The 25,393-nt window shown below is 37.6% G+C and overlaps 1 protein-coding gene across 2 annotated transcripts in view; it reads left to right on the forward strand.

Annotated features, from left to right (window-relative positions):
• The first annotated feature begins 7,170 nt into the window (after positions 1 to 7,170).
• tnxbb (tenascin XBb) overlaps positions 7,171 to 25,393 on the forward strand; it is a 28,994-nt gene continuing 10,771 nt past the window's right edge. For both annotated transcript variants that reach the window (XM_015007262.2, XM_015007264.2), the window contains exons 1-7: positions 7,171 to 7,536; positions 7,741 to 7,798; positions 7,980 to 8,189; positions 10,557 to 11,924; positions 17,282 to 17,397; positions 23,980 to 24,133; positions 24,662 to 24,931. In XM_015007262.2, coding sequence (XP_014862748.2) covers positions 7,381 to 7,536; positions 7,741 to 7,798; positions 7,980 to 8,189; positions 10,557 to 11,924; positions 17,282 to 17,397; positions 23,980 to 24,133; positions 24,662 to 24,931 — 2,332 coding nt within the window. In that variant the 5' untranslated portion in view covers positions 7,171 to 7,380. The remainder of the gene's footprint in view (positions 7,537 to 7,740; positions 7,799 to 7,979; positions 8,190 to 10,556; positions 11,925 to 17,281; positions 17,398 to 23,979; positions 24,134 to 24,661; positions 24,932 to 25,393) is intronic.

Below are 25,393 nucleotides of genomic sequence, written 5' to 3' on the forward strand. Positions count from 1 at the left end.
TTGATTGGAACAATCATTACATCTGTGCATTAAAGTATGGAACCACTTCGACCCGCCATCATCACTGAAAAATAACCAAAATTACTGTATCCCGCTTCTTAAAGTATCATGACTCAATTTCTGCAATGGCTATGATACTTTTCCTTTGGCACTAGATGTTTTCATGTGAATTAAGAGAAAAAAAATATTCTAAGACATTTACAAACCACTTTATTTGCAAAAGATCACTTGTGGCCACATAAAATCTTCTATGCCAACACCGTCACAAGATTTGTAGATGCAAGCAATACATTTGTGAGTTATTGTAAGAACTCAAGCAATTTGAGCTTAAAGGTTTGTGATAAAGAGATCGTTGCCAGAAGAATGACAGAAAGCAGTGCACTGTGTGCGCTCACGCTCTTTATTTGTCATATAAAGTCAAAAACTGCCAGACAGCTCCGTGGAAGACATACGGAAAAGGCAAAAAGTGGGAAGTGTCTGTTTCCTGGTCATGTATTATCTCACAAACTGTCAGAATCTGTGACAGAATAATCAGCTTTGAGATGTCGGCTTAAATTTGCATTTCCTAGCTTTACAAAATCCACTCTGGTTATTCTGCAGACTCAGAGCGGCTTCGGCAGACCCTGCTGGGCCGGGCCAGCAGCACATGTGGTACAATTAGCTGTGGCCTTATTGTGCACATGTGTGTGGTTTCTGGAGCATTTCGGTTATTTCGGAGCAGAGCCTGCAAAAGCCCCAAACAGGAGTCATAAGGGCAAACTGAAAACTTTAGGAGTTCATGGTTAAAAGATGGAGTTTGAGATGATCCATTCTTGGCATCAGAGGAGTTCTCATTTCCTTTAAATCTAAATCTAAATACATTACATACTCATGTAAACAAAATCTGTTTCCAGATGAGGTGGAGAGAATTATGATCTCATCACAGACTAGGTGGTGGAATCTCCAATCTGATTGTTCTGCAGGATCTGATGTTTCAACTTTTTATAAAAGCTTCAATTAGCAACTCAAAGATGGTTAATACGCCGTTTCGCAAAGGAGGTCCAGACATAACGACATTAATCTCCAGTTTGCTTTTTTATGTTGGTTCTAGTCACTCTTTAAACAAGTCAGATACATGTTTTTCTTCATAAGCCACACATTTACCACAAGAAAGCAGCTACTTGCTTAAATTTGTAATGTCTCCAGCTGGAGCAACAGTTTAAAAGATTCAAACAGCTAGAATAAAAATGGTGGATTGAAACTTATTGTGCAAATGGTGAGGACAGTTTTATGTGATGTTAACCAAATCTCCAAGGCTCACTGAGTCTCCATAACGAAAATGTTTTTACAATGGATGACAATAGTGAAGGGTGTTTTAGTCTTCTGATGTGCAGCCGTTCCTTTTGTTTTCGGTCCTCCATGGTTTTCCTTACTTAGCTTTTCTTGGCTCATGCATGTCATGCTGCAGTGCACTTCACTTTGTGTGGTCTAAGAACCAGCAGTGCTCATTGCTGACTTTTACTTAGAAAAGCAAAGAATCCATTCTAATCACATGGAAAGTGATCCTGTTTTATTTAAAATGGTTGCATGAGACCAAATTGATATGGCTTCAAAGAACCATAAAACTCAGTAAGACACAATAAACAGATGCTCCTCAGAGACTGTGCAGCTTGCAGTCTCAGATTTGAATACAAGTCCTGTCCCCAATGAAGGCAATCTGGTCTGCAGATGAACTGATGGTCCTGATAGATTTCAGATCATTTTAGGCAAAATTGAGTCCAAAGAAATTCTCACACTTGATCCTGATACATTTTCTCACCAAAAAAAAAATCTTGCTTTCATTTCATGCATTAAGAAAAAGTCCCAACCCATCACATGTCATAGTTTAGTTTCACTCCCTTTCTGACCAAAACAACAGTGAATGCAGCCAAATGTCTGTTTGTGATGTCAGATCCTGGAGCTGCTCCACTCACAGAGAGCGGAGGAGCCGGAGCCGCATCCACGGTGGACGGCGATTAGTAAGCAGAGAAAAACAGAGCAGACTGCCTCTTTCTGGGAGTGTCCAGCAGCAGGGGATGGAGACCCCTTAAAAACATTAAGAATTTCAGGCCCTTAAAAACATTTAAAAATTCAGATGTTTTCCATCGGATATCCTCCGCCCAGTGGGGACCTGTGAAGCACATAGAATGACATCAGAAAGGGAAAGAAAGACAGGAGGAGGAGAGGGAGGACAAATTCTTCAAGTATGAGAAAACTTCACTGTTCTCCTCCTTCCCTCCTCTTCATCTTTCTTTCTTTTCTCTCCTTTCTCCTTCTCTCCATCCCCTCCTCCTGCTGGCGAGTCGGAGAGAGAAAGAGGAAACTCTACAGGAACAAGCAGAGAGGCTTCTGGACCACAGGCAGAGGAACTCCTCACATCTCTGAGCAGGCAAGATGCTTATGTTTCCTCTATGACAAAGTCCATTTTTAATATTTATGTGTTCAGTTAAATTAAATAAATAATCTTGGACATTCTCACAAGCATTGTGCATATTATATCAATCTATAGACAGTGTTATTGGTTAATTTGGAAAGAAAAATATTTGAATCAGTTTATTTGATTCTTGCTTATTCCAGTTTTTCTGATTTGTTCTCTTAAGAAGACATGTCAAGTTAACTCAGCATTGACTTCTGCATTTTAAAAATCAGAAACCATCTCTGTTACTAGAAATACTGTCTTACAGTAAGAAAATAGTGATTTATCATAACTGTCAAATTAATCAGTTAAGTCTTATCCAGGGACAGGCTACATACTCTTGAATTATAATCAACTTGTTGTTCATTTTGTTTACAGAAATGACTGAAAATTACTTTTTTATTTTTCACTGAAGCAGTCTGTAGGAAATAAATTAAGTTTCAGTATTGATCCTTTTCATCTCCTGATGACAAAACCTTAATTTAAAAAGATGGTACAAAATAATCCAAGAGTTTGATATGAAATCCTACAAATCCTCTATAAAAACAAGGACTGTTCTCTTTGATTTGGAGGAGATGAGGTGGGAAATACAACTTCATGTTAGGATTTGTGAGTTTTTTATGATTTTATGTGCTGCTCATGAATTTGGTCTGTGGCGGTGTTTTTCCTTCTGCTCTGTGATCGATTTCACAGCGGCTGCCTGTCATGACTTCTGAAACGGTGTTAAATCTCAGTTGTTGAACATGAGAAATGATGGATCAAATCATTGAATTGTACGTTTTTTATCTGATTTCTTTACTATCAGCCTTTTTTTATGTATAGATATGTTTTGAATTTTTTGTGATTTTGTTGTAAAGCTACAATATCATGAGAAGCATGATTTTGTGTTTATGACATCAGTAGGCAATATGAACCTATATGCAGATGGATTGCTAAATATATCTGTTTAACCAATTATTTATGTTTTACCTCAAAATATTTTGCTTTTCCTTTTTAAAAATGAAACAACGACTTTTGGAATGACCTAGTCAAAGTCTAAGACTGATGTTGTGACATGATGGGCTGCTCATGCTTGAAGAATTTTGTTTGTTGCAAAGTAAGAAAAATAGGAAAAAAACAAATCTCCAGAGATTTAAAAGACTGACTTTTACAACTTTTCACACAACCACATTGGTTTGGACAGCTTTTTTTCCTCAAATAAAATCACTATTCTCCCTATTTCTGTTTTGATTTTGAAAGTTTTGAGTCTGAAGAATTTCAGTGTGGAAAGTAAGCCAAAACTTGAAGAAATTAGTAGGGGACAAACATATAAAAAAAAAACTGCAAATAACAAATTCCTATAAATAGGTGGTGTCTCAGTTGCATTGTGGGAACTTGCCTCTCTTAAGTTACAGAAGTCGCTCAAGGTTTATTTATATCAGCTAAAAATAATATTGAGCAAGGTATAAATGAGATGGTGTATTTGCTTCGCAAATTAGAAATAAGTTTGCTTAGCTGACAAAATCTTTATCTCTTATGAATACCTTTGGATTATTAGAATTATATGACAGGTTTATTTTTTTGGCTCCAGATTCCTAAGTGGAGAAAAGAAAAAAAGCATCAACTTACAGAGGGATAAAGTGAAAACAAGGAGCGAGTCAGGAGTTTCGAATGTGTTGCCCTCTTAAACTTAGAGACATAGCAAATGGGACAGCTGCCACACGAGTTCAAGCTAATTGTTCACGCTGGTTTTTGCAGTGCAGGTTCTACGGCTGACTGCGATTCAGACGGATATAAATCAAACCACAGATGTTGAGCCTTTGGGTCGGCTTACAATCAATTAACAGTGGAAGAGAATAAAAATGTTTAAGATGTAGCAAGATGGAAAGTAGTCTCCATAACCTGACATACTGTATATAAATATTCAATCTTAGCAAAATCATTTAGTTTAGTTGTGGTTGTCTGATTGGCTGATTTAAAGGGCTCTCATCCAAGTCATCTTCAGTGTTTCCACTACAGTCAGAGGAATGGTTTTCAAAAACAGAATCCATTCAGTTAACTCCAGCTTTTCAGACTGAAGCGAAAGGTCAGAGGTTAGACAGTTTGGACTCACCTTAAGAATTTTTAAAGGCTAAAGTGAGCGGAAAAGCAGTTTTACACACAGCTCTTCCATTGTTGAGGCCCAGAGGTGAGAACAGCTGCAGGAAATGCCAAGAACAGAAATCTAAGAAGGTGGTGAGCACCAGCTCACCTAAATCTGACCGTCAGAGGCAAATGTAAAGCTTACCTCACTGATTGTGGTAACAGTCCAGCCTGCTGCTGGTTCTGTACTGGTGTGCCTTTGTTTTCTTGGACACTTTAAGTCTCTCGATACCAGGCAGTCATTGTTTGAATTAGAAAACCTGTCCAAAGCCTGCCTCTCTATTTCAAAGCTAAATATCATCATGCAGGGATAAAATTGAAGTGCAGTTGAAACAAAAAAGGCTAAAGCTATAAAGTGAAAATTTGGCTAAAAACTTTGTTCTGAATTCGTGTTAATGTCCCTTAACATACCTTCTGTTATAAAATGTGTAATAACTTTCCATAATACAATACAAAGAAAACCTGCCTTAATAGTTAAGATATTAATAACTATATATATGTTGTCCACTAATTTGACTTTATTGCTCCACCAGCAAGAAGAATGACGTTATATTCCTGTGAACTCTCAGCAGCTGCTTTTGCCATTCAAAGCTGCTGCTGAACGTGGCTTTGAACAGCCAATCTGTCAAATATTAACTAGCTTTGGTTGTTAACCTCACAGGAGATCCAGGCTATTAAAAAATTTAAAGGTCTGACTCATATACGAGAATGTGATCAGCTACTGTTTTTGTGTTGTCGGCCATGTCACAGGAAATTTTATTTGGTGGGATTTACTTGGTTTTCGATTAAAGTAGATCCCTGAGGAGTTTGAGTGAATACGGCTTGCCTGAAGAAAGTGGTTTAAAACTGTCTTAAAGGCTATGTTGCAAAAACTAGAAAATTAACTTCTGAAAGTCTGAAAGATGTCTGAGTGTTTCTGCACTGTCGGCTTGCAGCAAGAAGGTCCAGGGTTTGAATCCAAACCTGGAGTCTTTCTGCATGCAGTTTACATGTTCATGTTTGTTTATCAGTGGTTTCCCTCTGGATATCTCCACATTTATAGTATTTATATGTTACATTTATTTCCCTAAATTGCCCTTATAGTATGAGTACTTTTGTGCATAGTTGTCTGTCCTGTTTGTCTTTTTGTTGCCTGTGATGGGCATGACACGTCAGCAGTCGTATCTCGTCCAATACCTGCAAAAGATGTCCATCCATCATACAAACAGTTTAACCCTAAATAAGAGAAGTGAGCCTAGCTAATTTTGTGAGTGAGAATGACAAAACATCTGCTCAATTTTACGGTTTTGATCAAATTATTCACTTTAACGATCTCTCAACATTAATATAGCCACATTGTATTGCTAAAATTAGCAATTATTATTAAACCATGGCCCTTAGAATGCTGAAATTCTCTAAAACTCACAAAAAGCTGAGATGATATATTCCACAAAGACAGATCATTTTTATGTTAGCTCATTTTGCAACTGAAACGGAAAAGGAAAACATGTTTCTGAACAATAAATGAATGGAGGCACAAATAAAATGTATAAAATATGATCAGTTATAAATGAGAAGCAATGTTACACACCTCTCCAGGATGTTGCACAAAACAAAAACAATGCACAAAGTTACAAAGACGAGTTGAATTTTGAATATATTTTTGAAATTACTTATAATTTTTGATTGCAAGTTTAAATTTGAAGAATTTTCTAATTGAGCTCCTGACATGACTTGTTTTTCTTTCTTTTAATGACTGTAATCGTCATTTTATTTTGATGTGAAAACACAACTTAAGTCAAATGAAACGGCAGATCAGATTTCTTTGGCAGCTTTTCTCAAATATGAACTAATTTTAAATGCCATCTACAATGTCATTAAATTTTTCCTTTGTCAGTTGTGACTAAGGAACAGCAGGTCTATTGTAGAGAAATAAATAGACATTGAATGCATTAAAAAATTTAATAAAATGTTTCCAGTCCACAAATGCATAAACTAATTTTTTTGATGCAACTCAGAAGATGGGAAGATATTATTTGAATCATAAAAGGGGCTAATCTTGTAGCTTGTTTTTCCCCCCACAGGATAGAAAATAACAGTGAGTCAGACCTATATATGCCCAAAAATCTGCTTGGGAAGGAATATATAGGCTCACAAACAAAAGGTGTAAATCTATTCCTAATCCCTTTTCTTTACCTGTTTTCATAAGAGAGAAAAAGTTCAACACAGATTTTTAGTTTTACCCAAAGTTTATTGGCTTAGAGTACAAATGTGTTTCAGCTTGTTAAGGTTTACACATGCAATTCTGTATAATTTTGGTCATTTTAAGGAGAAACATTTCATCCATCTTAAAATGGAAACTTTGTCATCAAATCTTTTAAATAAAATATGTAAATTGACTCAAATAATCAACAGCTGTGGAAAACATCTGCTCATTATGCCAGTCGTCTCCTGCATTCTTCATGTGTGTAAACCAGACATAGGACAACTGAATGGGGTTCATTGGCTGACATGCAACTCTAACAGGCCCATAAACAACTAATGGTCCCCATTTGTGTTAATTAATGTAATGTCTGCTGAGCTAATATGAAATTTAACGTGACCTTTAATCTGTGTTTCTGGTTCTCTTCCAGGTGGAAAGTTCTTGGAGAGAAGAAGACGATAGACGTCATCACCTATGAAGAGCCCGGCTGAGGCAAAGTGACAGCAGCTGAGAGTTCCCTGTCCTGCAGACGATAATAGTCTGAAAGAACCTGAAAAAAGAAGGTCCAGATCAATCAAAGAGCTTGGTTTTCCTGAACTGTCCAACAGCTTTCCTTTCCCTTTTCCTCCCACTAACCATTGGAATGGATTCCAGTCTGTTCCCAGTAATGCTTCCCCTCTTCCCCTCCCTCATCCTGATTCTTCTGGCTGGACCAGCCATCCTGACCCCATCAACCTCCAAGGAGCTACAGGTCAGAGGTGAAAGGACACCGAGGGATGCTGACCAGGACGCCATCAAGGTGATTTAAGTTATTATCGCCAACTCTCAGTGGCCACAGAACAGAAGCACAGAAGTAATTAGATTAAGATTTTAGGATGGATTGAGTTCCTGGACAAACCAGCAGCCCTTACATTTGTGCAGTTGTGTGAAATGCATTTATACAGGGGAAATTCCAACAATAAAATACATCTTCTGATAGTTTAACCAGGTGCTGTTGTTACAGGTGGTGATCTCTGAGGGGTGTTCCTCTCAGGGGGATTCATCTGACGTGAGCCAAGGAGGTAATACTAATTAATTTGGCATCTGCTGTATATCTAACACTATGACAACAGTGCATATAATTGGTTGAAGAACAGATTTTTAATATTCTTCATCACAATATCATGATAAGCTATGTTTTTTTTACCCCTTTATTTTAAGTCATCACAGTTATGTTTGCGTTTCCCAAATGTTTCTCCTCAGGTAAAGAAATTGATCTGGTACCTGGCTCTCCCCTGGTTCTGACCCATAAGATCAAACTGGTTCCATCAGGGTCAGGTTCTGGGTCTTGTGGATGCGATGCAGACTTTACTTCCTTGCGGGAGCGATTAGAAAGTCTGGAGCGGGAAGTGTCTGACCTTCGGGGGAAGTGTGGAGAAACTGGAGGAAACTGCTGCACCTCAGAGAGCAAAGGTCGGCTGGGCTGATTTTTTTCCAAGACTCAAATTTTAATTTTAACATTTTAACAGTCAAATGTTCTGTTTAAGAAAAGTGGGGTTGGATACAAAATAATGTGTTCACAGGTCAAAACTAATTTATTTCTTAATCTTCTCTTGTTATATTGAGCTTATTTTACACAAAACACTAGTTTGTGTTTTTTATCGCTTACCTGTTTGGCTGTAAATTGGCATGACTAAATGTGTTTCTATTGACCTTAAATTTGACATTAGGAAAACAAACTCACTTAATGGGAACAGCTCGTTTTGGCTCTAGGAGAATAGGTGTTTTTTTGGCCTTATTCAAAATTGTCTTGTTTCTCAAAACTGCCATGGAAACACTTGTTTTCCATCATACGAGTCACATGATCAACAAGTGGACAAACTCCTTTTGTTAAACAAACAAGAAAATATGTTTTTATTTCAAAATACTGGCACCCTGCCCAGTGTGTACCCAACCTCACACCTAATGGCTGCTGCAGATGAGATCCAGCATAGATAGAAGGTTATAAACAACGGATAGTTGGAGAGATGTTTCTAATTTTAGATACAGAGTTATAGTTTATTCAGAAACATAACAAGTTATATTGTTGTAGCATCTGAATCTTTGATCCTGGCCTCACATATGAAGTGTATTTTTTATTTGTGAGGCCACCAATGAAGCTAGAACAATTTGGCTTATTGATCCTTCCAGAATACTTTACAGTCTCACGCACAAATGTAAAAAGGCTTAGTAAACCAAGTTGTATTTATTTTATGCAGCTATAAAGTTTAACAATCTCTGAAAAAAAAAGGTCTGGAATGTAAGTGGAGAGCAATGAAATGCTTATGATGAGGTTTCTTTTAATTTTCCTAATCAACCCAACCAGAATTTTTTTCTAACCTAATTAATGCACCAGAATTAGATTTTGTGTTTGACCTTGCAAACTTGGTTGAGCTCTTAACTTAAAAAAATCTGTTAAAATACTTAAGTCAAATGTTAAAGCTACCAAAATAAGTCTTAAAGTAATAACCCTTACTTGGTCATCTATTCTTGTAGATAATTTAGTAATCTAGATTTAAAAACACAGTCATGATTGATCAAAAATGTTTTCTATCCATTTTTTTGTAGAACATTTGTCATCGAAAAGATAAAGTAGACCTCTAAAAACTATAGCTTAATTTATGGCCAAATTCTTGCTGAAGTATTTGACTGAGAACATGATAAACTGCCAGAAATCAAGCGATGAGCTAATACAGTTCAGTTTATTACCCACTTTGCTTGATTTTGGCTTAGAAGCAAACATTTTAATTGGGTTGTAGTTTAGGTTTAAGTTAGTCTTCAGGAAAGGATTTAAGTAAATGTACTGTGAGGTTATGGAAACACAACTTGATCTGCTGCTGCTGTGTGTGAGTGTGTAAGTGTGTTACCCCTCAGTTCGTTGCCCACTGTGATCTCAGTCTCTTCTCACACCAGTGGAGTTCCTCCACCCTCAGCTTCAACAGCAGATACACACACACCCACACACACATCTTCCTTGTACTTCTATACAAACTGAGGACTTTGCATAGACTTCCGTTCATTGTAGTAATTTACCATAAGCATTACTAGTCTATTTCTAAGCCTAACTTTAGCCAAAACTTAATTCACACTGTACCTTTCTAACTAGTAAATTCTAGAAGGCTAGCAAAAAAAAATGAGGAGCAGTGGTCCTCTATATGTAGTATTTATAATTATACACACACAAATGCCTCATCACACAAAACAAGGCGGTTCTATGCAGCTTAATTGCAGAAAATTAGACCTCCACCCCAAGAAAAAAATCCTAATGCACAACATAATGTTTCATGTAACTCATGCAAGACACATTCCAACTCATTTTCATCCGAACTGAATCTAAATAAGTGAAATACGACCACTTACTTTTAATACCCTCCCCAATCGTTGGTAACCTTGATTTAAAAAAGGCTAATGCCTTGACATTTATCAATCATTTCTTGCTTTGTTTTAATCTTTTAAAATGACATTTAAAAGATTAATGCATCCACCTGTTGTCTATAACTGCTTGTCTGGAGAGGTTTAGGAGGGTCAAGAAGTTTAACAGGATGTGTGATTATATGTAACTGTTAAATCAACTGGCATATCAAGTCAGCTAAATCACATTTAATGGTCATCATCGGAGTGGATATCTCCTAGTTTGCTGAATCCCAGTCATGAAGTGCACAGCACACTTGTAGGTTATACAGGACATAAAATTATATATAAATACATTTGTACATATATATTCATATATTTTTGCATTTGTTCAACTTTATTCGACAAATCTAACAGAAACCTTTGCCTGGGTCTATCCATTTTCTTTAGGTGCTGGCTGCTCCATAAAACCAGAAAAGGAGGAATGTCCCAATGAGTGCAGTGATCAGGGTCGCTGTGTGGATGGCAAGTGCGTCTGCTTTCCAGGCTACAGCGGGCCGGACTGCAGTGAGTCCGGCTGTCCCAGGAGCTGTAAAGACCACGGGAGGTGCGTGAATGGAGAGTGTGTGTGTGACCCTGGTTTCTCTGGTCCCGACTGCTCCCAGAAAGCCTGCCCAGACAACTGCAGCAATCGTGGGAAGTGTGTGAACGGCAAGTGTGTATGCAACGCTGGTTCCACAGGTCCGAGTTGTTCTGAAGAATCTTGTCCTAAAAACTGCAACAGAAGAGGACGCTGCGTTAATGGCCAGTGCGTGTGTAACACTGGATTCACAGGTCCAGATTGTTCCAAAAGGGGCTGTCCTGGAAACTGCAACAACAGGGGGCGCTGTGTTAATGGCAAATGCATCTGTGACTCCGGTTCCACTGGACCTGACTGCTCTGAGGTCACTTGTCCTGGAAACTGCAACAACAGGGGGCGCTGTGTCGATGGCAAATGCATTTGTGACTCCGGTTCCACTGGACCTGACTGCTCTGAGGTCACTTGTCCTGGAAACTGCAACAACAGGGGGCGCTGTGTCGATGGCAAATGCATTTGTGACTCCGGTTCCACTGGACCTGACTGCTCTGAGGTCACTTGTCCTGGAAACTGCAACAACAGGGGGCGCTGTGTCGATGGCAAATGCGTTTGTCATGATGGTTTCACTGGCAAGGACTGCCAGGAAAGAGCATGCCCTAATGACTGTAACGACCGTGGGAGATGTGTAGATGGAAAATGTGTCTGTGACAACGGGTTCACTGGTACTGACTGCACTGAGATCGCCTGTCCTGGAAACTGCAACAACAGGGGGCGCTGTGTTAATGGCCAGTGTGTTTGTGACAATGGTTTCACAGGTGCAGACTGCTCTGAAAAAACCTGCCCCGATAACTGCAGCAATCGTGGAACATGTGTTGATGGCCAATGCGTCTGTGAGAGCGGCTTCTCTGGCGATGATTGTTCCGAGTATGCTTGCCCCGAGAACTGCAACAACAGGGGGCGCTGCATCGATGGACAATGTGTTTGTAATGAGGGATTCACTGGTGAAGACTGCTCTGAAAAAGGTTGCCCCAACAACTGCAACAACCGTGGGAGATGTGTGAATGGGAAGTGTATTTGTGATGTCCCGTTCACCGGACCGGACTGTTCTATTAGAGGTTGTCCCAATGACTGCAGCAACAAAGGGCGATGCATCAAAGGACAGTGTGTTTGCCGGCGAGGATTTACTGGACCGGACTGCAGCCAGTGCAAAGAGGGCATGACTGGGCCAAACTGTAACATTGGTAAGTCAGAGTCACTGTAATCTATAAATATAAGTCTTCCTTAATGTCTTTTTAAGAAAGACATTAAAGAGCAGGTTTTGGTGTGGGAAAACAAGGAACAGTACAAGGTTTTTTTTCTCCTTCATGGAAATGACCAGTAAAAAAGAGGGATTCTCCCCAATATTGAGCCAAGTCTTTTTAGATTAGGCATTTAGTGATAAAAGGTCTCATTACTACAATTCTTTAAAATAGTGTGAAGAGGCCTTAGTATGGCTGCACTTTTCTTTGCTACTATATCTGATTCCTCACCCTTCTCATGATCAACCTGATGTCAGGAGACATAGAGCTTTAGCCCAAGGGCAATTAAGGGAAAAGTTAGAACCCCTCACCATTACAATCAATCTTTCATCATGTTCTTTATGCACATGGCAAGTTACACTCAATGGAAAGACTGTTTTACTTGGCACACAACTCATCTATGTGGTTGCACTGAAAGGGATCAAGTCCAAATTAAATCACTGACAGGCAAATGTATATATTTTGTTTCCTGCATTCTTTCTGAAATTGCATGTTAATATTCCTTGTGTAAAGACGAAACTAACCAAAAGGTTTAACGTTTTAATTCTTTTGTATCCAAAGTGAGAAACCTTACCTCTAGGCAAAGGAGCAAACATCAACAAACAGACATTGTTTTCCCTCAAAATTTCTCTACAACAAATTTTGCAATTCCTAATTCCTTCTGCTCCAGAATAAATTTGTATCATCATCAGCCAGGTTACTTTGATCCCGTGCCGTTGCACTTTCTTGCTGTTGTTGTTTTCGAGGGATGTTGCCAGGGTGTGTTAGCACCTAAGCGCTCATGGAGCTGGTTAAAGCTGCAATCATTCCACTGACGGAACTGTTTCATTAACAGTGGAGCAGAACCAAGACCCACTGCCCATAAAAATGCCTCATACTCCTGTGTAATGGGTGTTTGCAATGCTCAAGTCTGACACAAGACATGAGTGTGTTCCAGTGTGTAATGTGCTTCTCCAAATGTGTGCAAGCATTTACAGGACTTAATGGAGGGATCCCCCACAATCTAGAGTCCTCTGGTGGAAAAACTAAGTGGGTAGCATAAACTTTCCATGTAATTTGTTGTTGTAATTTGTGCAAAAGTACTTCGGTCTCAAAGAAAAGAAAATCAGCACTTGGCCAACTGCATAAAACATGGGAAAGAATACTGAAGAAGAAGCTTACATTTTAAGACAAAACTATACACTGGCCTTTGATAGTTGTTCAAGATAAAGTTTCACATTTACACAAAAAATGTCCAGCCTGTCACACTTATTTTTAGGTATTTGAGTGTAATGTAGTGTTTGAATGTAATCCTAACTATATGCAAATACACAAGCATATTTACTAAATAACAAGACAAGCAGACAAAGTTTAGCTAAATATGCAGTAGAGCGTTTTGAAAGATCAGTTACAGGTTTGGTTTAAATCAGTAACCAGGTGGCAAAAACATTTATAAATGGTGTAAAAAAGCAAAAAAGAACAAACGGAAACAAAATACTAAATAAAGAGTTGCTAAGCTACAAAAAACTGCATTTAAATTCAAACATACTGTTCAGTAGATGATGAAACGATTCAGACTATAGGTCTAATAAAAGTCACAACCAGAGAATAAATGGCTGTCATTTTCTAACAGACATTCACATTTGTTTGACCTGATGTAAAAGAAAAAAACAAGTTCCTGCCTTTGAAAGCTTCATGGTTGTTGAGCTGCACAAGCAAAGCCCTTTTACGAAGCTCATTTGGTGCGATGGTTAGATGCATTAAAAATTAAACATTTTTAAAAATGTGTCTCAGATAAATTCAAGTGTGGATCTCAGAGTTTTACTTGTGCTGAGCAGAAGAAGGCTTAAAGTGTATGAAGAGAGTCAGATTTTCAGCCTGAACTTGTTATGCTGATTGCAGCCTAATAACTATGGGATAGTATCTAGAGTTAAAGAGCAAAAAACCCTTTCAAAATCCCAAGCAATGTCCAAGGCTTGGTCCTCCCTTATAAAAACGTTTTATTCTCACAAGAAAGAAAACAACTAGGCTGTCCTGAATGTTTCCAATAAAATTGGCATGACAAAAAGATCTTGCTGGAGATGTTTATTTTATGCAGCATGGTGAATAGGATTCTGGAGATCTTCAACTTAAGTAAACAATAGCGCTCCAGGCTGTGACTACATCGTATTATGTGGAGACGTTGCATCAGGCCTCCCTATTTGTCAGAGGGCCTCATCTGTATGACAGTGACTGGGTCTTTCAATAAGATAACATTGCAGTTAACAACCCCTTCTTTTTGTTCTGGACTATATTGGACATTGGTGGTTCTTGCCTGGATGTTTCCATGGTTGAGCAGCTCTTTCTGCTTTTCACCACCTTCCCTAAAGACATAGAGAGACTTATTAGGTCACATCCACTTTTTTACACAATCCTAACTGTAGACAACAAACTTGTTCACATACACAGCTGATAGATAAATTCTAAATATATTTTTCTTTATTTATTTAGTGCATGTTCAACAGTTCCAAATCAATTTTGTAAATTTTTTGAGGAAGGATTTCAGCTCCAGACATTAGACTCTTTCGTGGAGCCATCTTCATCACATGGAGAGTTTATCCCACCAGCCCTCTGGAAACACATGAAGCATTTCTAACCAAATCTTTGAAAATGGATAATGAGAGCAGTGATGCCACTCACAACCGAATCCTAGTTCACAAGATTTTTTTCATTCGTTTTTGGATTTTTGTTAGGACTTTAAAAAGTTAGAGAAATTCTGGATTTTATTGGTTTATGAAAATGTCACATTTTTTATTGATTCACTCTTGATTGAACCCTTTTAGAACATCGGAATTATTTCATATGTTCACTCAAAAATATTTACATATACATTTCATTCATTCAATATTTACCAAAACGGGAAGAGACAATAAATAGATTGACGTCTCTGTTTTCCCACTTGTTTCCCTGCGGAAACTTGGTGTAAATGTATATCTGGTTGCTTTTTAACCAGAATTTCACATATTTAAAGTAATGAAGACACTGGAGAATGATAAAAAAAAAAACTGCTTCAGATTTCAGTGCAATGCTTTTGTGATCTTCATGTTGGATTTGGATAATTGCTTAGGGGAATATTACATCATACTCTGTTAGTGGTGAGTTTTCAGTTCTTTTTTATGAGGGCCTTGCTGCAGTAAAACAAGTCTGTGAATTATTATCTCAGTAAGCCATCGTTTTGTTCAGTTATTCATCAGTGGGGGGCTCCACCGTTTAGAGATCCTAAACTTTTAGAATGCACTAAAGTTGTGAAAGGAACTAAATTAGTGCAATAAACAGTTGATGGCACTTTGGGTGAAGTTATTCTTCACAGATGTTGAATCTGTCCTCTGTAGGTGTGGAGAGCTGAAGAATTTGTGGAAATATGAGCAAAATAAATAGCCAGCATGAGGGTGCTGCACTCTTGATTTCTAACTAAAGGTTACTGGTATTATGTCTCTGCTGGAATGCCTCTTTACAATCTGAAACGTTTCTCCATATAAGGGAGTATCTGCAGCTCCAAACGTTTCTGACTAGCTGTGGAAGAAGAAGCAGAGTTTGATCAGCAGCTCCACGGCTTCTCAGCTTGATAAATGCATTTTACATTTGATGTGCAGTCTGCAGCTTAAACTTACATGTGCAATTTGGAGGTGTGTGTACTCCTCTCCGTAAAGAAGCCTGGTTGTGGCACTACATTTACAGGTATGGAGATAAAAGATTGTTTATTTCCTCTTCTTGCCAATATTCACACCCAGCAGTGTTGCAATAATTAGTTGGGGTTCTACCAGCTCAGTGTTGACATCAGGAGGTTGCAGCTTTAGCATGAAGTTAGCATTGCTAGTCCATCCATTATTCTGGTAGATCAGTCCAGTGTGATGGGGTACAGTCTATATTTTTTGCCTCAGCCACATGACTGGAGATGTTTATTGCACACCTGATTATTCATTTTTTTACATTCGCTCTATTCTGGGTTTGGATTCAACCAACTCCTGGTAAAAGTATCTCCGTATTTCCAGTTTTATTTAAAATACTAAGACGGAATGTCAGCCACATGATCCAAAACCCGGCCCTGGTGAGTTTTAAATCATAACCCTGGATGTGACTCTTAATGACAAAACCACTCTGTATCATCTGAGCTGTATCCCTTTCAAACAGGTCAGATTTGACTGTTTTGTATTCAATGTGCTGAGAAGCAGATGATTTAGGATTTAGTTGAAGATTAATGCAAATACATACATTTACTGACACATGTGTTCGGTAAAGATAGACATCTAAGTACATTTTTAGAGGGGACTAATTAATGTCTATAGGTCAGTTTGTTCCATGGTGGTGTTTACAGAGGGAATATGTTTCCTGATTCTCATTTATTGCTGTTTAAAACAGTACTCTGCTTTTCACTCAATTACAAAACAAATGTTCATCTAATGCATAAACAGAATTTGTTGATTAAAATACAATTACAATTGCAATATCTGATTTTATAACTTTAATGGTTATAAGAGGGATAATACATACTAAAGAGAAACTGAATCATGGACCCAGAAGTGCTTTCTGTGTTAAAAAAAAGTATAAAGTTAAAGGATGGAGAAGAGGATCATTAAGAAGTAACAGCAAATAATGCAGGCTGGAGAGATACTGAAACTTTAGTGTGTTTCCTTTTTGTTGCAGTTTGGTTTTTCACCAGCAGTGTAGAAAAGAAAGTCTCCATGTTAAACTGATTGTTCACCAGTTTTTAATTTCCATTTTTGCTTCTCCTTCGTTCTTTGTCATTTTGTACCAGTAAAATTATTAATCCTTTGCCAATGCAATCAACTGGTGCCAGTCATTTCACTTGGTTGAAGAATAGTGAAGAAGAATGATGAAAAAATGCTCACATCCAGTATAATTATAATTTTTTTGACTAGTTTGCATTTCTCCCATGGATTGTTGTTCTGATCCCAACTATGGCAGTCAGTCATTACTTTATTTCATTTCCCATATGTCAAAGTAGGAAATGTCCCAAAGACAGGTATTGATTGACCAATAGAGGGTCTGATGGAAAGAGACTTAATAAGGTAAGTACAAAACTACTACAACTGATAAAGTACTAAGTGGCGAATTAGCTAAATGACCAGAACCCTAAATAGGACACATTATGATAAGCAAAGTGGCACAACAAAACAAAATGACGGGATAATTGATTTCTGAACTAAATCAATGCGGATACCTAATTTAGCTAAGTCCTGTTTTTGAATCCCTTTTATTTAGAGCCACAGAGGAATGAATATAAACTGCTCTGAACAAGTTATTGTTGTTTTCTCTTTAAGCCATGGTGGGTGTGTCTCAGCTGGGTGTTCAGGACATCACAGATTCTTCTGCCACTTTGATTTGGACTCAACCTGCTGTTCAGTATGAGACTTATCATATCACGTTTACCAGCCAGGTAAGTTCTCAACCTATTTTTACATTTCTCTCTGTCTGTCTATGATCCAAAAGTGTTTTTTTGTGCATAATTCTTCTATTTTTCTAAGAAATTCACAGAATTACTCCATCAGATCTCATACTGCTCATTCCTTTGACTAAGCATGCCTTAGGAAAAAAAAATTAAAAACAAAAACCTTAAAGCTGTATATCTGAATATCGTTAAAGTTTCTTTCCCTACATTTAACATTCTTATATCATTCTGAGAAATAATTCAGACTTATTAGAGCCAAATCAAGGATTATTATTATTTTTTTTATCTGGTGTCTCTTTAGGGTCCGTCAGGGAAAAGAAAAAAACTGAAATAATCTGAAACTTGAGACAGATGAAAATAATAATGCTAATAATAATAGAAAAACTTTTGGATTCACAATAGAAGTTGCTGGATGTGTTTACTGTGAAGAGTTAGTATGGGAAGAAGAGAACCTGGTCTTGTTTTTTGTCTTTTGTTGCATCAAACTTGTGTCCGCTTTTTGTTTTAGCCAACAACAGACTGGTCTTTCTTCCAGGAGGAATAGCTCAGCAGTCAGATCACCTGTTTCCAAATACTAGCCCCTCATCTATCTTCAGAACACATGTTGCATTTCCTGAGCGATTTTAGGATTTTAGGACATTTCCCGTCACTCAGAGAAGCTGTCTACGATTTAGCATGCTGAAAGGGTGTCTTTACTGATAATGCTGGCAGCTTAAACTGTATCAAACCATCTGCAGCTCTGGTTGTAACGGGAAACATAAAAGTAAACATAGCAATAGAATCTGGACGAAGCAGCTCAGTCTGATGCTGAAGTTCACTGAGGAGAAAGCTCCTCTTTTCCCGTTGTATTGCTCCCATAGCCAAAGCAGTAGCATTTCTATATGCTTTGTTTAGCTGTAATTGATTAAATATGTTATCATTGTAAAAACTGCTGTTTACTGCACATGTGGTAAACAAAATATGTGAATATAACTTACTTAATTTTGACTTTCAACATGTAATGATTGTTTGGAGTATTTCAGAAATGAGCGGTCCACTGAGATTTTATAGCACGACTATCTCTATTTCAGTTTTACAGAAAAAGGTTGAGTCAGAAAAAAGTATCCACGAAGCAGAATTTATGTGGATGAAAATGATAAATTGATGTCAGAGGAAAATGGGAATTGCTATGAAAGAGAGGCAAGAGCAGCTCACTTGTTACAGTCATCAACTCTGAAATGCATCAGATTGAAACTTGAAGCAGAATGGCCAGAATAGGGTCAACATTTTGCAGAAGAAACATGAAAACAATGTTTCACACTGTGAGATGTCTTGCATGTAACTACCAATGCATCATTGTTTTAATATTATAATCTGTCTAGTAGTGTTGGATTATGGTCACTTCTAGGAGGATAATCCATATAATTTAGCTCAAGACATGGAAGTCGTGTTTTCTGACATGAAAATGAATTCACCGTGTTATAACAGTCGCCTAAATCACCACACCACAGTCCACCAGAACACATCTGAGATCTGATGAAAGAGGAGATTACCATTACAGATGCAGCCGAAACCTCTCCAATATTTCAGGCTGATGGTGGCAGGAGTTGATTTTTTTTTCTTTGTGTTTTTGATCATGATCTCTGCACAACAGACTTAGATTCTGTCTCTTTTCAACTTCACGGTCACCAGCAGTAAACCCAAATTAATGCTTTGAAATTTTCCATTCAGCAAGTTTTCAAAGATTCCCACACATGTTCTTCCCTGAACAGCCAGACATTTTTTGTGCTTCATCATCTGGACTCCTAAATTCCCAAGGACAATAAGTGTGGAGGTGAACATTTCTGAAACTGTCACCTCAATTTCTTTTATAGAGTCAGGTTGTCTTTTGTAGAGACAACCTGACAAACATCTTGATAGTACGCCATTTTTTATGCAGCTGTTAAAGATCAGCTTGTGTATTAGGTACATTACAATTAGTTGTTGACCAGCATGATTTGTTCATAAACATGTGTGATGAATCCATTCCAGAGGACATTAAAAAAGTGGAAAATTACTACATAGTGACTGAAACGGAAAAGGCAACTGAACAAAGAAAACGCTTCTTAACCTCACTTTTCTAAATTATTTAAATTAAAAACTGTCACCAAGATGAAAGGGAAGCCACTCACTGTTTTAGATTACTGCACAAGGTCTGGACATTTTACCACCAAACAGCACATGTTATTTCCTTTTGAACATTTTCTTCCCATGCAAACCGTATCATAGTGATTGTCACATATGGTGATTACTTTCAAGAGGTATTCGATCCAGCAGTGACTTTATGGAGGACTTAAGACTCCAAATAGGTTTAGAAAAAAAATACACCAGAAAATGGATGGGTGGATGGCCCAAATACAACCTTTATATAAATAAATAAACTTTAACTAAAGTTAAGCCTAAAATTATTCATACCGCTGGTAGATTTTGATTTAAAATTATTTCCAATCAACAGACATTTTATTCTATATAAATAACATGTAATATAAAAGGAGTATCAACTGTACAAAATATATAATTTTTATTTAACATTTTGATTCCTTAGTATCTTGACAGGAAGGGCAAAGAGGGAGAGGGGATGATATGCAGAAAATGACAGGAAGTTGGGAATCAAACTTTGCTTAACTGTTAAACATAAATCTGTCACGTTTTGTCATTTATGCATAATCTATGGTACAAAAATGTGGTCATTATTAGCCTGGTTCTAGTATCCTGGGACTGTGTCAATGTGTCTAACAGTGTTTAAACTATTAGTCAATGACTGCCCTTTTTTTGCTTTCATCATCTCTAAATTGATCCTAAAATTATCATTCAAGACAGGAGGACAAGAACTCTGAACTCAGAGGTTACGTCCAGCGCAATTTAGTCAAAAACAAGAGTAATGAATGACGTGAACTGCTCCAGAGGGGGAAAAAAAAAAATATGCAGATGTGAGATGCTTGTTGTTATGGAAATATGTAAACACTGTCAAAAACAAGGTGGCTGCCAGAGAGATGACATCACAGCCGAGGCACAGCTGTGACACAGGACAGGACCCACGGATAGAAAGAAGTAGAAAGACAACATTCTTCAACCCGTCGGCGTTTACAGATAAATGTCGAGGAAAAATTCAGCTTCAGTCTGGAAGCTCTCTGCAGACTCATGCAAACAACAGATCAGCTTTTAGCAACATGAGAAGTTGTGTTTACTGCTGTTCTGTGTCCTGGTTACAGCGTTAATCTTCCTTTGTTTTATTTTACCTATCAGACCTTAATGCAAACAGCAACAAAATGACGTCACAGTGTAGTTTTTGTTTTATTTTTAAGGTTTTATTGGCTTTAGAGACCTTTATTTGAGAGGGGTCAGACAGGTCATCAGAAAGGTCATTAGGCCAGAACTTGAACCTGTGGCAGCCGCATCGAGGACTAGGACCTCCACTCATGTTTGTTCTCTACCCCTGTGTCACCACAGCACTCCATAGATTTTTTTTTTTTTTTTTTTTTGATTATTTAAAGGTTTTCTTGGGGACGGGACTGTTATAGAAACACTAATGTTTCTATAACATTAGTCCCAGATGGCTTTGTTTCTCCGAGTAAATAATCTGGGGAACTTAAAGAGCAATGCAATATGCTCCATTTTCTGCAAATATGTTGCACATGTTTCACAGCAGTGGCTGCTTCACACCTGCATATATTTATGTGACAGATTGTGCTAAGTTCATGAATTTACAAGCCAAGAGTAACTGATGCAAGTAGTTTACACCTAATTTTACACCAACCACACATACAACAGGTGGAAAAACAGCTAAAGAGATGAAGAGGTGGTTCTTTTTGCATTTCATAAGCATCTCCTGTCTTTCCGACTGCAGAGTTACATGCTTGTGCTGTGATTTATATGAATACATGGAACGATAGCTTATCTCCCTCCAAATTTATGCACAATACTGGACTGAAATACTAGAGAACTTTTTAGCACAAGAAATTTGCTGATCTAATTTTGAATGCAGTTAAGAATTAGACAAAAATTTGAATTGCAATGATTTCTGATGCACAAACAGCTTTGTTATAGAACATCTTTAGACTAAGCCTCATTGAATCAGTAGTTTTGCAAAAGACCTTGACTTAAACTAAATAAATAACCCCATCACATTACTGAAGAGACTAATCAGTTCAATATTTTTTATGCATCACAACAATATTAAAGTCTTGTACATATACAAAAACATTTATCTTTTTCATTTGTCAACATCTGATCAGTTTTCCACTAAAAACATAGACACTTTACTGTGTTGGTTACAAAGTAAGGCAGCGATGTTGCAGTATCATGACCTTAAAATTAATCAAACCTTTTATATTCTATCAAATGTAATAAGCATAATTACATTTGATTGTTATTTCTGGATCAAATATTATTCACAATAAAACACACTCAAAAGTTAAAGTTGGACTAGAAATCAATATGTTTAGGGTCAAGAAATAAATATTCTTTAAAAGTTTCCAATATGAATGTAGAAAAACCAAGACAACAGTGCAGCATTATATTTAGTGTATTTGATCTAGTGATGTTTTATTCACATATTTTTTTGAAAATCAAGAAATTTGTTAAACTATTATTGCTTCCTGGAAGATATTTTGAAGTTGTTCCTCGATGTAGTGCAACAGCCGGCCTTTAAAAAAGAGAAACGTCTCATCTTCCATGTCTGATCTCATCCCGTTTTTGGGTGTAACCACCACATTCCCCCTTCAAAATCTTCTCGGAGGGTGTTTTTAGATAGGCCTTCTGAGCCTATAATTTGTAACAGCTGTAACTGTTAGCTGTTTTTAAATTTTACTAGTTTGCTCTTTAAAATAACAATGTGTTTTTTGTTGCAAACCCATAGACAGTTCAAGACAGTTCAGTAGTAAGGCACTGCAGAACGATTCAGAAACTCCTGCTCTTTTAGGGTGAAATGTATATATTTTTGCCATTAATTTGGAATAGATGTATGGAATGACCAATGAATAATAACTTCCAAGCCTTTCATGTAATCAAAAAATATCAATGTATATATGTATTCATGTGATGAAGAGTCATCAGCTTCCTCAATGGAACAAGGTAATGCCAAAGGAAAGGAATAGTTACAATTTGGTTTTCTGAATGAAATAAAGTTAATTCGAATCAAATTACAGGCTAAATTTCAAGTTTTATGTGGATGAATCACAAAAAGCTAAATTTAGCAAAAACAGATCATGGGTCTTGCATTAGAAGCGGGTCATTCAGTTTTGTTTAACTATAGTTAACTCGGTGCCAGTTTCCACTGGTGGTCACCAGTGGAAAATTTTATAGGAATCCTTTTTTATTTTCAAAGACCCTAAAACGAAAAGTGGGAAAACTATTGGCAGTTTGAGCAGAAAAAAATTCAAGCATCATCAATAAGTTTAAATAAAAAATATATTTACCACTGAGCAAACTATATCTTACAACCTAGCGTGAACTGCAGTAATGCAAATGCATTCAAACAAAGAAAAAGCCTGACTTGTGGAGTTTCTCTGTGACTGAGCCAACACTTTAACACCACAGGGCTGATTCTGTTTTAATGCATGTCTTGATTTTATTAGAAGCCTCAATTTAAGTGATGTCACCCTCATGATTATGGGCATTAATGGAATTGCTTTGACACGAGGACACTGATCTGGGCAACCAGCATAGTGGCCAACCTAACAACCAGATGGTGTCCATTTAGAGTACAGCTCGGTATCCATTCATTAGAAAGCCATTTGCACTCAGCTTAGCAACTATTTAATATTGCAGCTTCGGATTCATGGAAAGTGTTACGGTTTTGAGATGCAAGAACAGATCATCATCTTTTCATATCACTGCTTAAAGATTTTTGAAAGAGATGTTTGAAAACGTGTAATGTCCAACAGGGAACGCGTGAGTCATGGATGTTTTAAGCTCAACATATCAGACATCGTGGATAAGCTGCCGCTGCTACATACTCCTCTGTCTTACGCAGCATAATAATAAAACACGAGGGTGTCCCGGAGGAGGTTTTCTGCTTAATCTTCATGGATCTCTTACGGATTTTCAGGAAACTCTGATGGTCAGTCATGTTTAATGGGGAGTGGTCTGCTCTCCTCATTTGCACAAGAAGAACTTATCCAGACCCTGCAAATACATCCATATTATGATTAAAAAAAAAAAAAAAACGTTGTAGTGTAATCTTAACTAGATGAAAATAGATTTATTGTCATTGCAAAGCCCTATGCAATTCAGCATAAGGCTTTTTTTTCCCAACAAATAATCAAAACAAAAAAGTGGCTGTTTAAAACATCGTGGAAAGATTAATTGTTTTGCTAATAAAGCAAAACAATCCCCCAAAAATATGAACCGTGTTTCCTGCATAGCCCTGGATGGCCGTGCAACAAAGTGAGTACAATCTGACTTCTTGATAAGCACCTAATTAGTAATAATAATAATAACTGTGAAGTACACAAATAATTTAAGGTCATTAAACTTCTAAGAGGTAGATTCAAACAAGGGGATATCTGTGGTTTTTACTTACTCCATTCTCTTTTTGTCTTGATCGCACAGAAAGAGAAGGATCAGCAGATCACTGTACAGGTGGATGGAAGTCAGACCACCTTCACTCAAACGGGGCTGGCAGCCGGTCAGGAGTACATCGTGACCATTGTTGGAGAGATTAATGGTAGAAGGGGAGTTGAGAGCACAGCTGAATTTATGACCCGTAAGATTCCTGCTGTTTGTTTGCAGTTTTATTGAGGATGTCAGCCACTTTGACTCCCAACTTTAAATGTTTTCTTAGTTCTTTTAAACTCTATTTTGGACATGTTTCAGGTTGATGTCAATGTTTGTTTTATAGTTCCACTCAATGAAAATTGTGTCACAAAGTGGAATTTGAAATAAAATACATTTTACTGTAATTTTTGCAAAGGCAAAATGTCCTATGTTTTGCAAATGTCCCATCTGTAAAACATGAAGCTTTGAGCATACAAGCTGAGAAAGAAACCTCTTTCTAACTTACTGCCTCTTGTGATCAGCTCAAATTGCAAAATTTAGAGAAAAAGTTTGTGCAATTTCCTCCTGCTTCCCCATCTCTGAAGAGGGAGAGTGAGGCTGCAGAAGTTCAGGAATGTATTAAGGTTAAATTATAAAACTCTAAGTGCTGTACTACACTGCAGTTAGACATGCAGCAATATTTTGACAAGTTAGAAACTATAACTTGTGTCTCTATCTTTTCCTTCAACATCTTCAGTTATCTCTGGTCCAACGAATCTCCAAGTTGTTAAGACCACCTCCACTTCAGCAGTAGTCCAATGGGAGGAGTCGCAGGCAGACATTGACAGGTACCGTTTGACCATCACACCCAAAGACGGAGCAGGGAGGTCTCAGGAAATGACCATAGAAGCTGGCCAAAACTCTGCCCATATTCAGCAGCTGGAGGCAGGGCGTTTGTACGACATCTTATTGGTGGCGGAGAAGGGAGTGGTCCGTAGCCAGCCAGCAACTACCCAGGTAGTTCCCGGTGAGTAAAAGAACTTACTGGGTTGAAGACCGCAAAAGGCATCTGGTCAAGGTTTTCTCCTTAATCAATGTATAAACTGCCAATAGCTTCAAATAGCCAAGTAAAATATTTGTTTCCCAGGCAAGTGAAGACAGCTGTGGTGTTGAGAAGTGAACCTATATGTGTTCAGACACCTCATTATTCCAAGCATCACAGCATATAAAACACATTACAGGAAAGTCTGTAAAAGTTAATAGAGCAATGCTCTAACCTCTCCATCTGTTCCTGAGCTCAGTGTGGATATTTTCTTCTCACCAGATGAACAAACGCCAAGTCTGTCCAGGGAAAACATTGTTTATGTCTTAATTTTCTCTTTGCAGGTTCTTCCTCAACATGCCTTCATTTCTTGTTTGTGTAAAACCGGCAAACGTCTTGCATATTTCTTAAATATGTCTTTACAATTTTATAATTTCTACTAAAACA

Source organism: Poecilia mexicana, unplaced genomic scaffold (genome assembly GCF_051168715.1).
Source record: "Poecilia mexicana isolate PSO_F unplaced genomic scaffold, ASM5116871v1 scaffold_11, whole genome shotgun sequence".
Classification (NCBI taxonomy): domain Eukaryota; kingdom Metazoa; phylum Chordata; class Actinopteri; order Cyprinodontiformes; family Poeciliidae; genus Poecilia; species Poecilia mexicana.